Source organism: Ovis aries, chromosome 3 (genome assembly GCF_016772045.2).
Source record: "Ovis aries strain OAR_USU_Benz2616 breed Rambouillet chromosome 3, ARS-UI_Ramb_v3.0, whole genome shotgun sequence".
In the NCBI taxonomy this organism is placed as follows: Eukaryota; Metazoa; Chordata; class Mammalia; order Artiodactyla; family Bovidae; genus Ovis; species Ovis aries.
The window spans coordinates 185,534,788-185,552,850 of record NC_056056.1 but is presented as its reverse complement, the minus strand read 5'-3'; the positions used below and the strand labels follow the sequence as shown (position 1 = coordinate 185,552,850).

The following is an 18,063-nucleotide window of genomic DNA, read 5'->3' as shown; positions in this document are numbered from 1 at the left end:
GTGTTCCTCACACCTTATCACACAGCTTCGCCTGCTTCCTTCCCAAGCACTCCATTCATGAAATCTCAATGGTCTTTAACTGTTTCCTTGTAGGAAACAGAGCCGCCATCTGGCAGAGCAGTAGGGAAGGGAAACACTGGGATCCCCACAACTCCAGAGAAACGTGGCAGAATACAAGGATGACTAAGATAATAGCAGCCAAATATAATTATTTTATACGTTTGCACACTTGTTGAGTGTTTCCTACGCATCAGTTCAGTTCAGTATGCGTCAGGTGCTGTGCTAAGAGCTTTATGTGGACCTGTCCACTATATCTGTAGGGCTTGGAACAAGGATAGTACTGGCTTTAAATATATTATCTAATTAAAAAACTTAATCTTCAGTATCTTTGACTTCATAAATGAGGAAACTAAAGCTTTTGTTGTTGTTGTTCAGTTGCTAAGTTGTGTCTGACTCTTTACAACTCCATGGACTGCAGCACACCAGGCTTCCCTGTCCTTCACTATCTCCCGAAGTTTGCTCAAGCTTATGTCCGATGAGTTGATGATGCCATCCAACCATCTCGTCCTCTGTTGTCCCCTTCTCCTCCTGCCCTCAATCTTTCCTAGCATCAGGGTCTTTCCCAGTGAGTCAGCTCTTCATATCAGGTGGCCAAAGTACTGGGGCTTCAGCTTCAACATCAGTCCTTCCAATGAAAATTTAGGATTTATTTCTTTTAGGATTGACTGGTTTGATCTCCTTGCTGTCCAAGGGACTCTCAAGAGTCTTAGAGAATTTAAATAACTTGCCCACAGCTCCAAAAGCTAGGAATAGAGTCAGATCAGAAGTCTCATGACCCTAACATTCTGCTGTAATTCAGGAGTTGGCACACTTTTTCTGTAAGGGGCCAGAGAGTAAATACTTCAGGCCATATGGCCTCTGTCCTTCCTACTCAACTCTATCTTTGTAGCAGGAAAGCAGCCATTGACACTTATGTAAACGAATGAGCATGGCTATGTTCCAACAAAATGTATTTATAAAAACAGGCGGTGGGCCAGATTCCACTCACAGGCCTGTCGTTGAGCCCTGCTACGGCCAGCACGAGGGGGAACAGCTCTCCTTCCACTCAGCACAGGCCTTGGGATCAAGTAACACAGTCATTTTCTTTCCAGAAGTCTTTGTGTTGACATATGGTTTAAAGAAATGTGAAGCCATATAAAATAATCTCCATTTAGGTTTGCAAATTTCTCAGAGGATATCACATTCTTAAGAACCTGAACACAATATCAGAGATTAAGATGCTTCTCTATTACATTTCATCTTTCAACATCTGCTTTACTGCAGCTCTCAGCTGCAGGGGGTACGACTGCTCTCTTCATTGCTGGGGCAGCTAAAGCCCTCATTTTGAAACTGGAAAAATCAAGCAAATGAGAAACTGCATACTTTTTTGGCCTCCAGGAAAATGAAACCAGACTCCAGTTTGGTCCGGCTAACCTGTTGAAGGAAAATGTGGACTCTGACTAGAGATGGCCACAGAGAGCCCAAAAGAGTCAGTGCAAACAGCTGACAGCTGACAACATCATAACCTGGAGAACCAAGAACCCAGCTGGCTGTGGAATGGCTTAGCTCAGTCCAGAGAGGCATTTTCAAAGCACACTTGAGAAGCACCACAGCTGTCCGAGAGAAGGAAGCATAGAAATACTCTCTCATTCACAGGCCACAGGTATCTCCAATTTCGAATGGATTTTATTGACAAGCTGCTCAGCATGCAGCACTTGTAGTAACTAAAGAAATTTGCATCTCTCCTTGAAAAGATGCAAATCCAAAGAGAGCTGGATAGGAAATCTGAATCAACAATGTCTGTCCTTTCAAATTAGAATAAAAAAATGTTTACACCTGTTGTTTGAGAACTTTGTGAGCAGTTAATCATCCTGCAAATAGTACAAATGTACTTTCAGGAACCTTAAGTGGAAGAAGTTCTTAAGTGATAAAAGTAACAACATTTTCCCTTCCCATTTACATCAACCTGGAGAGATGACAATTTTCTATGACTGGGCCAAGCATTTAGTGAAATTTACTTTAGTTTCACTTTTTGTTTAATTATAATTATATGCAGCAAAGAGAATCTTTCAGCTGTTAAGGAAGAACTGAAATTCTATCTTTTAACTTAACAAGCTTAAATTACCCACTGAGTGTACCTATAAGTAGCATTAATGATACAAGACAGACACATTCTTTCTCTTTTATTACTCTAAAAAATTCCCAACTTTAGACTGTTGAAGTGAAACACATCCCTGATTAACTTCACATTAATCTATTGAATCACCATCTGGAAATTTATCTGACCTTAAGATCTTATTCTGGTCTCATGAATGCTGACCCCAAATGGTTAAACAATAAAGCCCTGGAACCTTGGCCCCAGAACAAGTGTTTGATGCTCTAGCAAAGGAAACAACAGGAGTCAATGGTGGCTCCTCAAATCAGATTGAACCCAGAAGCTGGCAGTTCCATGAGCCCAGACTCATCAGTGTCCCATCTTATTGCCATTTCATTTATTATCTCAAACATTTGATGGATGGGGAAATATCCCCAAAGATGGAATGTATCTGGATGTGAAAGTTTATTCATAGTCTAGAGAAAGGCATCTATTGTGTATTTCCTTAGCTCCGCATCCCAGGGGTGCTAGGCTTGGAATTGAGAAGCTTTTTAATGTTTATATTCTGTCACCTCCACTGGCTTTGTTCATAGTAATCTCTCCTAAGGCCCACTTGACTTCACATTCCAGAACGTCCAGCTCTAGGTGAGTGACCACACCATTGCAGTTATCTGGGTCATTAAGAGCTTTCTTATATAATTCTGTGTATTCTTGTCACCTCTTCTGAATCTCTTCTGCTTCTTAGGTCCTTACTGTTTCTGTCCTTTATCGTGCCCATCCTTGCGTGAAATGTTCTCTTGATATCTTTAATTTTCTTGACAAATACATCCACAATTGAGTGCTATTTCTGCTTTGGCCCAGCTGCTTCATTCTTTCTGGAGGTATTAGTAATTCCCCTCTGCTTTTCCCCAGTAGCATATTGGACACCTTCTGACCTGGGGGCAGGGGCTAACCTTCAGTGTCACACCTTTTTGCCTTTTCATTGGGTTCTCGTGGCATGAATATTGGAATGGATTGCCATTTCCTTCTCCAGTGGACCATGTTTTGTAAGAACTCTGCACTACGACCTATTTGTCTTGAGTGGGCCTGCACAGCATGGCTCATAGCTTTGCTGAGTTACGCATGCCCCTTTGCCATGACAAGGCTTTGATCAACAAAGCGAAGTTGTTTGTACTACAATCACCTTGAAAGGCTATTGCACAGAGTAAATGAAATAACACATGGATGTGTTCTCTGAACTGAATACAGGTATCAGCATTCTAAAGTTCATGTGTGTATTAGGTACTCTACTACATCAATTAGAGTTAAGAGCTAGGAGAGATAAGAAAGCCTTCCTCAGTGATCAGTGCAAAGAAATAGAGGAAAATAATCGAATGGGAAAGACTAGGGATCTCTTCAAGAAAATTAGATATATCAAGGGAATATTTCATGCAAAGATGGGCTCAATAAAGGACAGAAATGGTATGGACCTAACAGAAGCAGAAGAGATTAAGAAGAGGTGGCAAGAATACACAGAAGAACTGAACAAAAAAGATCTTCACAACCCAGATAATCATGATGGTGTGATCACTCACCTAGAGCCAGACATTCTGGAATGTGAAGTCAAGTGGGCCTTAGAAAGCATCACTACGAACAAAGCTAGTGGAAGTGATGGAATTCCAGTTGAGCTATTTCAAATCTTGAAAGATGATGCTGTGAAAATGTTGCACTCAATATGCCAACAAATTTGGAAAACTCAGCAGTGGCCACAGGACTGGAAAAGGTCACTTTTCATTCCAATCCCAAAGAAAGGCAGTGCCAAAGAATGCTCAAACTACTGCACAATTGCACTCATCTCACACGCTAGTAAAGTAATGCTCAAAATTCTCCAAGCCAGGCTTCAGCAATACGTGAACCGTGAACTTCCAGATGTTCAAGCTGCTTTGGAAAAGGCAGAGGAACCAGAGATCAAATTGCCAACATCAGCTGAATCATCAAAAAAGCAAGAGAATTCCAGAAAAATTTCTATTTCTGCTTTATTGACTATGTCAAAGTCTTTGACTATGTGGACCACAACAAACTGTGGAAAATTCTGAAAGAGATGGGAATACAGACCACCTGACCTGCCTCTTGAGAAGTTTGTATGCAGGTCAGGAAGCAACAGTTAGAACCAGACATGAAACAACAGACTGGTTCCAAATCAGGAAAGGAGTATGTCAAGGCTATATATTGTCACCCTGCTTATTTAACTTATATGCAGAGTACATCATGAGAAATGCTGGGCTGGATGAAGCACAAGCTGGAATCAAGCTTGCCGGGAGAAATATCAATAACCTCAGATATGCAGATGACAGCACCCTTATGGCAGAAAGTGAAGAAGAACTAAAGAGCCTCTTGATGAAAGTGAAAGAGGAGAGCGAAAAAGTTGGCTTAAAGCTCAACATTCAGAAAACGAAGATCATGGCATCTGGTCCCATCACTTCATGGCAAATAGATAGGAAGCAGTGGAAACAGTGGCTAACTTTATTTTTGGGGGCTCCAAAATCACTGCAAATGGTGACTGTAGCCATGAAATTGAAAAATGCTTACTCCTTGGAAGGAAAGTTATGACCAACTTAGACGGCATATTGAAAAGCAGAGACATTACTTTGCCAACAAAGGTTCATCTAGTCAAGACTATGGTTTTTCCAATAGTCATGTATGGATGTGAGAGTTGGACTATAAAGAAAGCTGAGTGCTGAAGAATTGATGCTTTTGAATTTTGGTGTTGGAGAAGACTCTTGAGAGTTCCTTGGACTGCAAGGAGATCCAACCAGTCCATCCTAAAGGAGATCAGTCCTAAGTGTTCATCGGAAGGGCTGATGTTGAAGCTGAAATTCCAATATTTGGCCACCTGCTGTGAAGACCTGACTCATTTGAAAAGACCCCAATGCTGGGAAAGATTGAAGGTGGGAGGAGAAGGGTATGACAGAAGATGAGATGGTTGGATGGCATCACCAACTCAATGGACATGAGTTTGGGTAAACTACAGGAGTTGGTGATGGACAGGGAGGCCTGGCGTGCTGCAGTCCATGGGGTCGCACAGAGTTGGACACGACTGAGCAAGTGAACTGAACTGAACTACATCAATAAAATATGTTGTAGATCTGTAAATACACCTCAAGAAACATAATTTCCAGACTGACCCAAACTGTCTAATTTACAGGCCAGATATAAGTCCTTTAAGAGCATTCAATAAGAACACCTTCAAAACTTCAAAATACTTTATACAACATTGTTTCCTTCTGAAAGGTATGATTCACATAACATTTTTATAGAAAAAATACTGCAGAAAATAAGGTACACTGGTCCTATGTGAAATACATGTGGCCGTATAGTTACAATAATGAACATCCATAGACTTCAAACATAAAAAAGCACTAAGCAAATCTTCCGTTAGACCCATGTCAAACCTTTCTCTATTGTGTCTATCTTTGTGAAAGTGAAGGAAAAGAAAATTGTAAACTCTTTGTTGCACTAATGCATAGTGAGGAAGCTTTTGTATTCAACTCTGATAAGACATAAAGTATTAACTGGAAGTTCGGGTGACTTTTAAGGATAGAGAATTGTTTTATTCCTTTTTTCAGGCTAAGTACTGGACAGATAACAGGAGGTGCTTCATAAGTGTGATTGAACACTGTGGTTGAAGGCATCAGAAACTACAACTGTGTAAAAGCCCCTGTGTCCTTGTCTTTTGAAGTAAAACGTTGACTCGAGCTAATGACTGGGAAATAGGAAGATATAGAAACAAAGAAGAGCTCTCGGGCTAGGGAACTGGTAAAATTTAGACTATGATTCTGCCACACAGCAGAATCACCCAACTCCCAGTTCCCTAAAATATATAGATAAAGTTCTGAAACACATTCTTAACTTGTTTTTACTAGAAGCAGATCTCCTCCAGATGAAAACTGCTGACCACCAGAACACAGACCCTAGACTGGTTGAAACCAGAAGATTGATGATGCTTGAAACTTCACCTTGATGCAAGCCAATTCAAGAACTGTCCATGAGCTGATCACGCTCTGCTTCTTAACCACTGTTAAACTCCTTCCTACCCCTTCTAGGGTGGGTCACATAGCCTTGAGGGCATTAGCCCACTGTGGTCCCCTTTGCCTGGCAAAGCAATAAAAGCTGCTCTTTTCTTTCCTTTTTTTTTTTTTTAATGAGCTGTATTTTCTAAATTTTGTTTTATTTTTTCCTGTTTTCATACAGTATTGAAAACAAAACTCAGCACATTCACATTTTCCCGAGGAACTGTAAAGATGATCTCTACAGGGATAAACGTTGTAAAGCCTGAAGCTCAGTCAACTGATGTTGAAAACTCTCAAAGGGAGCAAAGGCTTGATCTGAATGGTCTAGAACATGTACTGTAATTTAATAGAAGAGATGGTCATCTTAATATTTAATGATTTAAAAGAACTTCCCAGTCCATCCGAAGAGTATGGTCCAATAGTAAATCAAGTTTCTGAACACATTTTGTGCTACATATGTGTATACTTTGCCATTCTCAGGTGTTCTACTACACCCAGAACTCTGTCTCTGTGTTTCTATTCAGCACCAGTGAACAGAGGCCAAATTTTGACAACAAAACTAACACGGAAGCAAAAGTGAACTTAAAAATGCATCAGTTCAAAGTGGAACCCAAAGATGACTATCACCAGGGTGAGATACTTGAGGTGTCGTGTTTCCCTTTGCAGGCGCCTCCACTTGGCTTATTTCCATCTCAGCCTGGTTCAAGTGGCCACATCCAAATTTTCCATCTGAGCTGAAAGCCAAACACCTCGAAAGTAACTGAATCTACATCTAAGATGTCAGAAAAACCACCTTCTCAAACCTCCTACAGCATACTCAGCATTAGGACCTGAATTCTGCCGCTAATTCTTCCACAAACTACCAAATTCTGGAGTCGAGCATCTTCACTTTTGAAGCAAAAGCATAATGGCCAGACAACTCACTAGCTGCTGCTATACCGTGTTTCTTCCCCACGTGCTGTGGCACATGTCGGCTTATGCATGCTGAGTCACGCAGTCAAGTCCGACTCTTTGTGACCCTGTGGTCTGTAACATACCAGGCTCCTCTCTCCATAGGATTTCCCAGGCAAGAATATTAGTGTGATTGCCATTTTCTCCTCCATGGGATCTTCTCAACCAAGGGATGGAATCTCCGTCTCCTGCATTGGCAGGTAGACCCTACCTCTGAGCATCCAATGTTCTTTAATGTTACACAATACTCTCTAATGAAGCATGTATTTTTCTGGGTATTATGAGAAAACACAGATGTACAAAATGGTGGTCCCACCTCTGACAACCTGGGCTTCTAAATGAGTGGGGAGGATATTTTAAGATGACTAAAATGTACAGAAGAAGTCCCTGGTTTGAGATGTATTTCCCAGGACAGAATCCAGGCACCAAGGAAAGAAAGAGATTCACTAATAAAGACGAGGGAGTCTTAATGGAGGGGAGGTTGCAATAGCGATACATAAGTCCACTTACATCCTCCAGGCAAACCATGCAGGACACTGGGAGTGTGACACCTTCATGCTAGTCTCCCTTCCACTCCCAGAAGCACATTCCATAAGCTCCTTCAGTATTATGTTTCAGAAAGCTAGCCTGATAAGCTAGGGTTGCTCACTTTTTTAAAAATTTGAGATACGAGTGATACACTAGTGTCAGGTATCTTTCTATTTATTGTAAAATGATCACCACAGTAAGTCTAATTAACATCCATCAGCTTACATACTTAAACATTTTTTTTCTTGTGATAAGAACTTTTAAGATCTATTTTCTCAGCAATTTTCAGTTATACAACACAGTATTATTAACTACACATTACATGCCCAGGGCTTCTTTAACTTATAACTGGAAGTTCGTGCCTTTTGCCCACCTTCACCTATTTTGCCCACCCCTCACACCCCATCTCTGGGAACCACCAATCTGTTCTCTGTGTCTGGGAGCTCAGTTTTTTTGTTTCCAATGGAGTACAACTACTTTCCACTGTTGTGTGAGTTTCTGCTATACTATGAAGTGAATCAGCTGTGTATAGGCCTTATATCCCCTCCGTCTCAGACCTCCCCCCTGTCACCCCCCTCCCCCAGCCACTGCGCCCATCTAGGTTGTCACAGAGCACTGAGTAGTGCTCCCTGTGCTCTACAGCAGCTTCCCACCCGCTGTCTTACACATGGTCGTGCATATACGTGACTCTCAATCTCCCAGTTCATCCCACCTTCCCTTTCTCTCTCTGTGTCCACTTGTGTGTTTTCTACATCTGAGTTTCTATTCCTGCCCTGGAAATAGATTCATCTGTACCATTTGTCTAGATTCAACATATTATTTTTTTTCTTTTAAGGGTTGTTTATTTTTGAGCACATGAGATGAGAAAAGAGACAGAGTTTTGTAGAGCAAAGCAAGAGGAAGAAAAGCCCTGGAGAATGAGAGGCCTGTACTATGTTGCTTTGATTTCCTTCCACTTTGGTTCCCACAGTCTTCTCATTTGTACAGGATAGACTGAAATAATGGCTTGTAATTACCTAGTATAGCTTACAAACATTTTGCACATGTATTATTCTATTCAGTCTTATCTGAATTCAGATTCTACTCTCCAAATTTTACTTTCAAATCATGGTTTCCAAGACATTTACTGCTCTCCATTTAAAATTCAGAAACAAACATTTATCTTTTATAACTAACAACCTAACAAGGTTCTATAATATTAAGGCTTTGATTCCAGCCTAGCAAATAACTGTTCAAGTTTATCCTCCCTTTATCCAATAGCCGAGGACAATTAATTGAACACAATAGAACGGACTAGCTGATCCTCAGCCCGTGAGCACACTGACCTCCTCTCAGCTCACTCACTCCTTCTCACTACTGTCCTGTTCTATGTGATCCACAGTCTCTAGATTTATAACACAGTCATTTGAGTCCCTTTGCAAAGTCCTACTGCTTCCTTTCTGGTCATGACAGTCACCTAGCCCACTCACTCCCATGATGACTTGGTGACTGACCACTAGTCTGGTGCAGCCCAGGACCCTCCCTACTTGGGCCCTGCTCTGGAGAGTAGCCTTCACAAGACAAGATCCAGCTTCTAGATCTCATCTCTCTTCTTAGTTGAGGTCTCAAGGGGCTGGATGGAACAGTCCATGCTGGCACAGCAAGAGCAGAGAGACAAACACACTGGAGTCAAATCTTCCCATCCCTACCCTGTGGTATTCTGAAGACCAACGTTAATTGCCTTTTGAAACCCCAGTGTAGGGCGGTAGAGGGACTCAACATGTCGGACTTAGTACCATTCACCTTGTGAGCAATCTGACCTGTGCTTTGAGCCTGGGTTTAGATATTAGGCTTCAGCACAATTCCTGAGTCTCTTCTCATGACTTGATATGGATATGCACACATCTGACCTGTTCTCATGGCTGCAGCTTCTCATAAGCTGCAGTTCTCATAAGCTACCTGCACTATCACCACTTGAATGGGAGCATCTGCCATTGCCCCTTGTTGTCTTACTTCAGTGATTAGGGTCCTATTTCCTCCTGGCAGGTACTCCTTATTGCTGCTAAGCAAGGACACCCCATCAGTTCATGAGGAGGCCCCACACCAGGGCTGCCCAGACCAACTTCCAGTGCCCTCTGCTGGACCCTGCAGAGGGCCTATCCACATGGCAGGTGGACTTCCCCTCTTCCTGCCCCACCATCAGGGGATATGTCTCCCTTTCCCTACTTGGGTATCATGCTGAAACTAAGCAGACACAAGTGGTCCCATTCCAATACAGGACAAACATGTGTTTCAGACCTTAAGAGGAAAAATTCATGCTTTACCCAAGGTTATTCCAAGCCACAAAGAGTGGAACTTTGGAGCTGAAAGGAACCTCTGAGACCATGTGGCATCCTGATAACTGGAGTTTAGATTTCCTGAACTGCAAAATGTCCAAGAAGGAGGAGCTGAGTAGGGGAGAAGAAATTAATGGAGGGTTGCACTCTCAATCTCCAGTGTGGCTATAGGCAGGGATAACCGTGGCATGAAGATATAAGCAACATTTGGGGACCACCAGGCAAGGCCAACACTCAGATTTTATACACAGGAAAGTAATCCTCAGGATGGCCAGGCAGCGTGTTGATTCCCAGGTCAGTCTTCCTTTCACTGGATGTGCTAACGTAAGATTTTATTGATAGCAAATTACTTTTCTGTTGATTTGTGTATTCAGCAAAACTTTGATTCACTCTCAATCATCACTCTCTTCCAGGAACTCTGAAGGAGCATACGCATAGAGGGCTTATCAGTAGGGGTCCCCAATGTCAGATAATAGCACTAGTGTTCCTTTAGAGGTAACATGTCTCATTTTGCATCCTGAGAAATAAATAACCTGTGTAAGATTACAAATTCCATTTTAGAATTAGTAGGTATGATTTGAAGGTATTTGTCAAAACTGAAAATGGAAAAGAGTCACCTTTTCCCCATTTTTCCATGTCTGATGTGTCCATTAGCTGAAGAATTACACAACTCAAATCGTATCCTTTTTCCCCTCAAACACATGTTATCTATTTAACTCCTCCTTCCATGGTCCCAGTTTTTCTTGATCAATTCTGTCCACATTCTTGTTTCTGCCTTCACTTACCCCTGTCTGTTCTTCCTTCTCCCCTCATACATGTTTTCTTAAAATAGTTCAGGAATTTGCTCCTTGACACTAAAGTAAATAAATCATCCTTAATCTGGCATCTGAATGGATCTCTGATCATATCCTCTGATTTTATTTGAGAGCTCTCAACAACTATGTCTGCTTCATTGATTCTAAGAAATTTTAGTCCTTTGAAGCATTATAAAGTGGTTTTTATGAAATACAAAAAGTAGCCATTAAATTATATGCTACTCTTGAGATAAGAACAAGAGATCAAAACTTCTGTGAAAGAATGATTTAAGCCCTGAACTCCCCTGCCTGTTCAAAAAAGATATCCATAAAATTGGCATTTATCACCAGAAGAAAAGATTATTCCAATTGCTTTTGGTGGTAAAACATTGACCCTAAAGCCATACAACAGTGTGCTAAATAGATAGCCAATTTCTGTTCCTTTTATCCACAGATTTCAAAGTGCAAGTGAGAGGCAGGTGAGATTTTGGATCTTCGCTAGGTCAGGATGGAGGGAGAACAGAAGCTGAAAGATATAAGTGACTTGTTCATTGTTAGGCAGAGAGGCGGAGGATGAAAGAGAACTGTGAATATGACTCATTCTGGGTGTTTCTTGTAAAATGGCCAAACCAGCCCCCTGGGGCTGCAGGGATCCCCCTGGGGTTCAGTGAAGGTGGACATGACCTCTGTAGTGTTCATGGATGGGATCTTAAAACTCAGAATGGGATCCTTAACTTGAACATTCAGTGAGCAGGAAGTTCATCTATCAATTGAACTTTTAATTTCATCTTCCTTTTGTTGGCTAAAGTTTTGGAGATAACACAGATTTTCTGCATTGATGAATTTCTATATTAAAGATGATGATCTGTATCTTCAAGAAGGCCAGAATACATGGTGCATATTTTCCTCAAAGCAGCTGGGTGTGAATGCAGTGGGGAATGGCTCTTTCTTATTGAGCTCAGTAATGGGAGGAAAGCCATGCAGAGAGGATGCCCGTGTGTTTAAAAAAGCGTGGACACATGCTTCAGTATTGTGGAAGCCAGCGTGCAGGTTTATTAAATGCACTGGCTTCACCTGGTGCTCTGGCACTTTCCAAGGGACACTTGCAGTTGTCTGTAACATTCTTTGCAGCCCTAAAGAAGATTCCAGCAGGTCCTTACCCAACTGTCTACCATCCTCCACTGAGATGGGCCAGCTGGTCTCTGCTGAGTATAATCTTTTTAGGAGAAAGCACCCATTTTCATGAAAACTGTCACCATGGGTAACCAGCTCCAGCAAAGTTACTTAAGTCTCTTAAGTCATAGTACAGAAGTTTCACCACAAAACTTTGATTTCTGACCCAGTTGTACAACTTTAGATAAAAGGAAATCCAGCGTCATAATTAATATGGCTCCCTTGTGGTACTCATTACAACAGCGACCTTGAAGGAAGGCTGGGGTTCATGAGAAGTACAATGTCTCTCTCAAAAACTCCTCAGCTTCCTCTGACCCCAGGCTCCCAGAATCAGAATTAAACTCTCAGGTGTGTGTTCAGAGCTGTGTATCTGGCCTGGTCACCTGCCCTCTTCATCAGCTCCAGGACCACCTCCCTGTCACACGGCCTTGGCATCTGCTGAGACTATAGCTTTGGAGGGGAAAGAGTCCTGGCTGGACACACTGATAATGTGGATCTGAATACAGGAGACGCTGGGCAGTAGAGACAAACCCTCAGAAAATGATGACTTGGCATCAGCACTACAATGCATAGATGCAGGAACTTGGAGAGGAAAGGCCAGCCATCTTTTAATAAAGATCAGTTTCCTGAAACTGATTTTTGGATGACTTTGCATCAAGTTTGCCAAATGCAGCAAAATTCAAATAAGTTCTGAGAGGCAGGCACGTGCTGTTGGTAATATTGATATTTTCTTTATATTTCAAACTTTTAATCCCAATCAGCTTATTCCTAGCGGGAAAAGGGCAGTGGTACAACTTTGACTATTTTGGAGCAAAGGAATGGAATCAGAGAAAGGCCTAGCTATGACATGGCGGCACCGGGAGGGCCAGAGCTGGATGATTCTGTGCGTGGAGGACACACCTGCTGGGGTGATAGAAACCCCTGGCTTTAAATAAGATAGCTTACACACGGTTGATGACAATATTATGGGCTTCCCCGGTGGCTCAAATGGTAAAGAATCTGCCTGCAATACAGGAGACCGAGGCTCAACCCCTGGGTCAGGAAGAGCCGCTGGAGGAGGAATTGGCAATCCACTTCAGTATTCTTGCCTGCAGAAATCCATGGACAGAGAAGCCTGGCAGGCTACAGTTCTTGGGATTGCAAAGAGTTGGACACGACTGAGTAACTAAATTTCACTTTTTCTTTCATAGTGTTTACCTAAGTTTCTCTTCCAGAAGAATGAAATTTAACCTCTTATTTAAAATTCCAGCCTTTCATTTCCTCAAAAAATTTTCTCTTGTATTTGGATTAGAAAAGTTCACTGCCCATGTAGTCAGAACCTCAATGGCTGAGGATTCAGATCTCAGGACTCCTAAAGTATCAAGTGCTGATTCCAAATGGAGTTGAGCTGAGAGTACTTAACTGTGCTCCGATTTTCTTCATCTTTTTCCACTGGGCAGAATACTGAGGTTACTATCAGAGAAGCAATGTAAGCTGGAAGGTGACAGACGGGTCAGTAGACAAGGATCCATAATCCACCATTTTGCCACTTACTAGCTTTATCACTTGGAGAAGGCAATGGCACCCCACTCCAGTACTCTTGCCTGGAAAATCCCGTGGACAGAAGATCCTAGGAGGCTGCAGTTCACAGGGTCACAAAGAGTCAGACACAACTGAGCGACTTCACTTTCACACACTGGGGAAGGAAATGGCAACCCACTCCAGTGTTCTTGGATGGCAGAGCCTGGTGGGCTGCAGTCTATGGGGTCGCACAGAGTTGGACACGACTGAAGCAACTTAGCAGCAGCAGCAGCAGCTTTATCACTTGGACAAGTAACTTAACTTAGAGCCCAGGCATTACTTTTGTAAAATGGGTATAATGGTATCAGCTATCTCAGAAAGCTGATATCAACAATAGTAACAGTTGATATTTACTAGTCATGTACAATACAAAGCATTTTATAGTTTTTTATATGACCATCTCACTTAATGTTTATAATATCTCACTGAGTTCAGTGCCATTATCTTCATTTTACATAGATGAGAAAACAGACCTAGGGATGTCACACTCACATCACACTATGACTGTAGGAACATGTCTTGAACCACCACATACAGCATGCATTAACTGAGAGAACAAATATAACACACTTAGTGTTGTGACTGACATACAATAAAGATTCAACAAAAGTTCTGATACAATTAGACTGTGATATATTTTAAAAAATATCCAGACCCATCAAGTGTTTAGATTGAAAGGTGCCATTTTGTGTTTAATCAGCAGTTAAAATCTTTGGTGGGGGTGGGGGGAAGAAAAACACAAAACCCAGACATTCACTAATTTTTGTAGCCTCAGATCTCGTAGAGCATGCTGGCACAGGTGCTCTGTGAATATCTCTTAAGTGAAGAATGAACAGATTCTACTTGGAATCAGGAGTACTGCAGACAAAACCTGACTGAAGCCACTCTCAGCTGCTCCAAGCAAAAACACATGTAGAGCAGACACTGAAGTCTGCCTTTGCCCACCATATTCCTTAGTACTGGCAAAGCCTCACAAGCTTGTTATCTTAAGGCAACACAGAATGCAAAGAAATTGTGCTGTATTTTTGTCTTATCAAGTAGTTCTTATCAAGGAATAATCTCCTTCCCAAATTGTGCTGTAGACACAAAGAAAATTAAAGGCCACCTTTTCATTAACCAAGTCAAAACAAGAGAGTGTAAAGTCTTAGAAAAGCTGTGAGGTACTTAGTTTGAGGGAAGTTAAAGGTTATGAAATTCATTTCTAATTATATGCATTTAAAAATTCTCAATCAATATCCATAAATGAAATTAAATCTTCTTATTTGTTACTTAAATTAATTTTATTTAAATTAAATTTAAAGTTAACAAATTTCTAACTCAATGTGAATGAATAATTTCCTGATAATATTTTGGTTTATTGTATTTATTTTGTTGCCTTTTAGAAAAGTTCATTCTTACTCATAATTCATAAAATCACTTAATTTTAGGAAGCTTATTAAAATATCTGTTTTAAAAATGAGAGGGAATTTTCTGACAGCCCAGTGATTAGGACTCTGTACTTTCACTGCTAAGGGTCAGATTCAATCCCTGGTCGAGGAACTAAGATCTCATAAGCTGCACAGTGTGGCTTAAATAAAAGTAAATTAAATAAATAAATAAAGCTCTATAAGTTAAAAAAAAATTCAGTTTGTGGACTTCCCTGGTGGTCCAGTGGTTAAGAATGCATCTTTCAATGCAGGGGATGGGGGTTTGATACTTAGTCAGGAAACTAAGATCCCACATGCCACGTGGCAATAAAGCCCATGTGTGGCAGCAAAGACCCAGCACAACCAAAATAAAAATAAAGAAATAATGTTCTAAAGTTTAAAAAAAAAATGAGTGTAAAAAAAATCATGTTCTGCTTAAGGTCACACAATAGATAAATGGCAGAACCATTTCAGGGACATTTTCAGGCTTCTGGAGAGAAACACGGCCTTGGAATGCTGACATTTGAATAAGACAAGAGAACGGACAAGCGTCACACTGTTCAAAAATTCAAAGCTAAGTGGCATTATGTAATCATACATGTCTGAACGCCCTTTATAACTTTTAACCAATGTTTTTCTCAAGGACAAGTTTCTTTGAGATTGTTTCTATTTTTAAATTCAAGAACAAAGAAAGAGGGAGAAAGAAGATAGAAGTCAATTAAAATCATGCTACTTAACTCAGTTAATAACTTAATGCAAATTAACAAATATCTCTAGAAAGTAACTCATTATGTTTAATAAGCACAGATACTTGAACAAAGAAGTTACGGTAAAATGATTGCTGCTAAAATCCTGAATATACTCGGGTCAATATTCTTATCCAGCTTCCTCTGTGGCTGTTTTTAAAGCTGATGTAATAAACACCTGAGCTCCACAAGGATCTAACTGTGATACACACAAACAACAGTCTCTCTGGAGCCATCAGTGTTGGTCTCGTAAAGAGAAAACCAGAAACAGTAATTACCTAGGCATGTATAGGACTCTCTCGGCCACCACGAAACCCACCCTGAAGAAGAGGTTGCTGGCTGGGATGAACGGGAAAACCAGGAACAACAAGCCCACCAAAACTTCCCTGTGCTCCAGTCTCTGAAACACACAACAGTGGAGGACAAATTAATCTGGGTTTAATTCCAGTTCAGTTAGCATTTAACCATCAAGTTCTTACTCAAGGAATGAATAAACTAGACCAATGTGGACCTTTTGATCAGTGTACTGATTCATCAGAGAAAGCCTTCAGGCTAAAACCTCTGGCTCATGGAAATATTCGCATGTTTGCCTGACACAAATTTGCCACCCAGAACATCTGCTATTTGCATAACATAATCAGTGACCATTACTCCTTGTTCTGGGCTGGCCCTACAGCAACACTACTTGGTCTGGTTTCTTTCAGAGTCCTTGTGCCCCCAGGCAACTCATTCCAGGGAGCACAGCAGCTGGGTAGGATAAAGCTCACTAAGGCATCATGGAGAATTATTGTCCTCTCAAAATAGAACACATTAAAAACAAATGAATAAACAAAGAAAAAAACCCACAAAGAGCCCACCAGAGGAGGCAAATCTTAGCATGAAGGAAATGAAATGCAAATGGTGAAATAAGGGGCACCAGAGAGGGAGATCACTTGAGCTGAGGTGTTTTTAGCATCTTTCAAAGTAAGCCACTAAGCATTTACTTGCTTGATTCCATGAAATTACTTGATTCCATGAAATTTTTTGGAGTAAAAATTCATTACAATAATTCATTAAACTGATAGAATACCTTTCTCTTATATCGTATATAAAAAATTTGTAAAGATTTTTGTCACAACTAACAAACATGTGTTATTTATTATCAATAATATGTTGTAATGGGCACTGTAAAAGATAGTGTGTATTTCCAAATGGACACATTTGAAGGAAAATCCATTTAAAACAAATCTATATGTATTGGATGATATTTTAAAAAAAATAATTGAAGAGGAAAACCAAATAGAACTTTCCATGTTACTGTTTTAAACTGTTTCTTATAAACATTTTAAATAGCCTAATACTTTAAATATTTGCAAAACACTAAACAAAACATTTCAAAAACATAAATAAGACTCCCTAACACAAACTACTAATATTTTAAGTAGACAAAGTAAAAGATTTTAAGCATCTTGAGACATTTGATACTGGGACTTTATTAAAATCTTTGTTTTGCTGACTACAATACATTGAATAATAAAATTTCTGAGAGTAATTCCATGTAAGCAAATGTGATTTGGACTATTTCCCTTGAACAATTAATGGTTCTGTAAGTCAATACCTCATTTTTTTTTTTTTTTTTACTTAAAGTAACCATACTCTTTAGAATTAAAAGATGAAAGAAAAAGAAGAAAAAAATTTGCATAACAAGCTTTCAACTCAAATGGATGCAATGTTATATATTCTATGGTGCATTTAAATAGAAGGAAAAACACAGGTAAGAAGTGGCAAGTTCATTATATTTAAAAGCTGAAAACTCTCTTCGTAATTTATGTTATTCTTTCAGTTTACAAAGTATATTTCAGTGCAAGAACTTAAAGTTTATATAAGGAACAAACTCCCTATAATATGAAGGTGAGATATGGAATATTTCCTTCATATTGACATCAGTGATTCTGGCCCTCCAAATGTGAATCCCTGACCCTAAGGTTACTCAGGAAAGAAGAAAATGCCTGTCGATCCGGCAGCCATGAGGCTGCAGCCACTCTACAGTGAGCACTGGGGAACTCAGGATGTGAAAAACACAGAATACTGGACCCAGATAGCTGAGATGCACATGGAAGGAATGATTTCAAAGAGCCCAGACTCTTCCCTTGGATAGAAATGCACTAAATTCCTTAACCTGGGCTATCTGGTTTTCTTTAATTCGTAAAATACTTTTGATACTCAGACTACTTGTCCTTTATTGCACACTTCTATATAACCAACTTCCCCTCACCTCCCTTTCCAACCCACCCCCCCACCCCCCACCGACTCCCCCTGCTTCAACAGAGCAATTCTCTCAGGGTTACATGAGACACTGTCTCCTGTGCTTAAAGTCCTAAAAATTCCCACCAATTAAAACGTAACTCTCAACTTTTAGGTTGTGACT

General features: G+C 40.5%; 1 protein-coding gene across 4 annotated transcripts in view; it reads right to left on the bottom strand.

Moving 5' to 3' along the window:
* Nucleotides 1-18,063, bottom strand: part of TMTC1 (transmembrane O-mannosyltransferase targeting cadherins 1) — a 338,032-nt gene that overhangs the window by 115,627 nt on the left and 204,342 nt on the right. For 3 of the 4 annotated variants that reach the window (XM_004006752.5, XM_027967794.2, XM_042247327.1), the window contains one exon: nt 15,935-16,056. The exons of the other annotated variant lie outside the window; for it this stretch is intronic. In XM_004006752.5, coding sequence (XP_004006801.1) covers nt 15,935-16,056 — 122 coding nt within the window. The remainder of the gene's footprint in view (nt 1-15,934; nt 16,057-18,063) is intronic. 4 annotated transcript variants of the gene reach the window in all.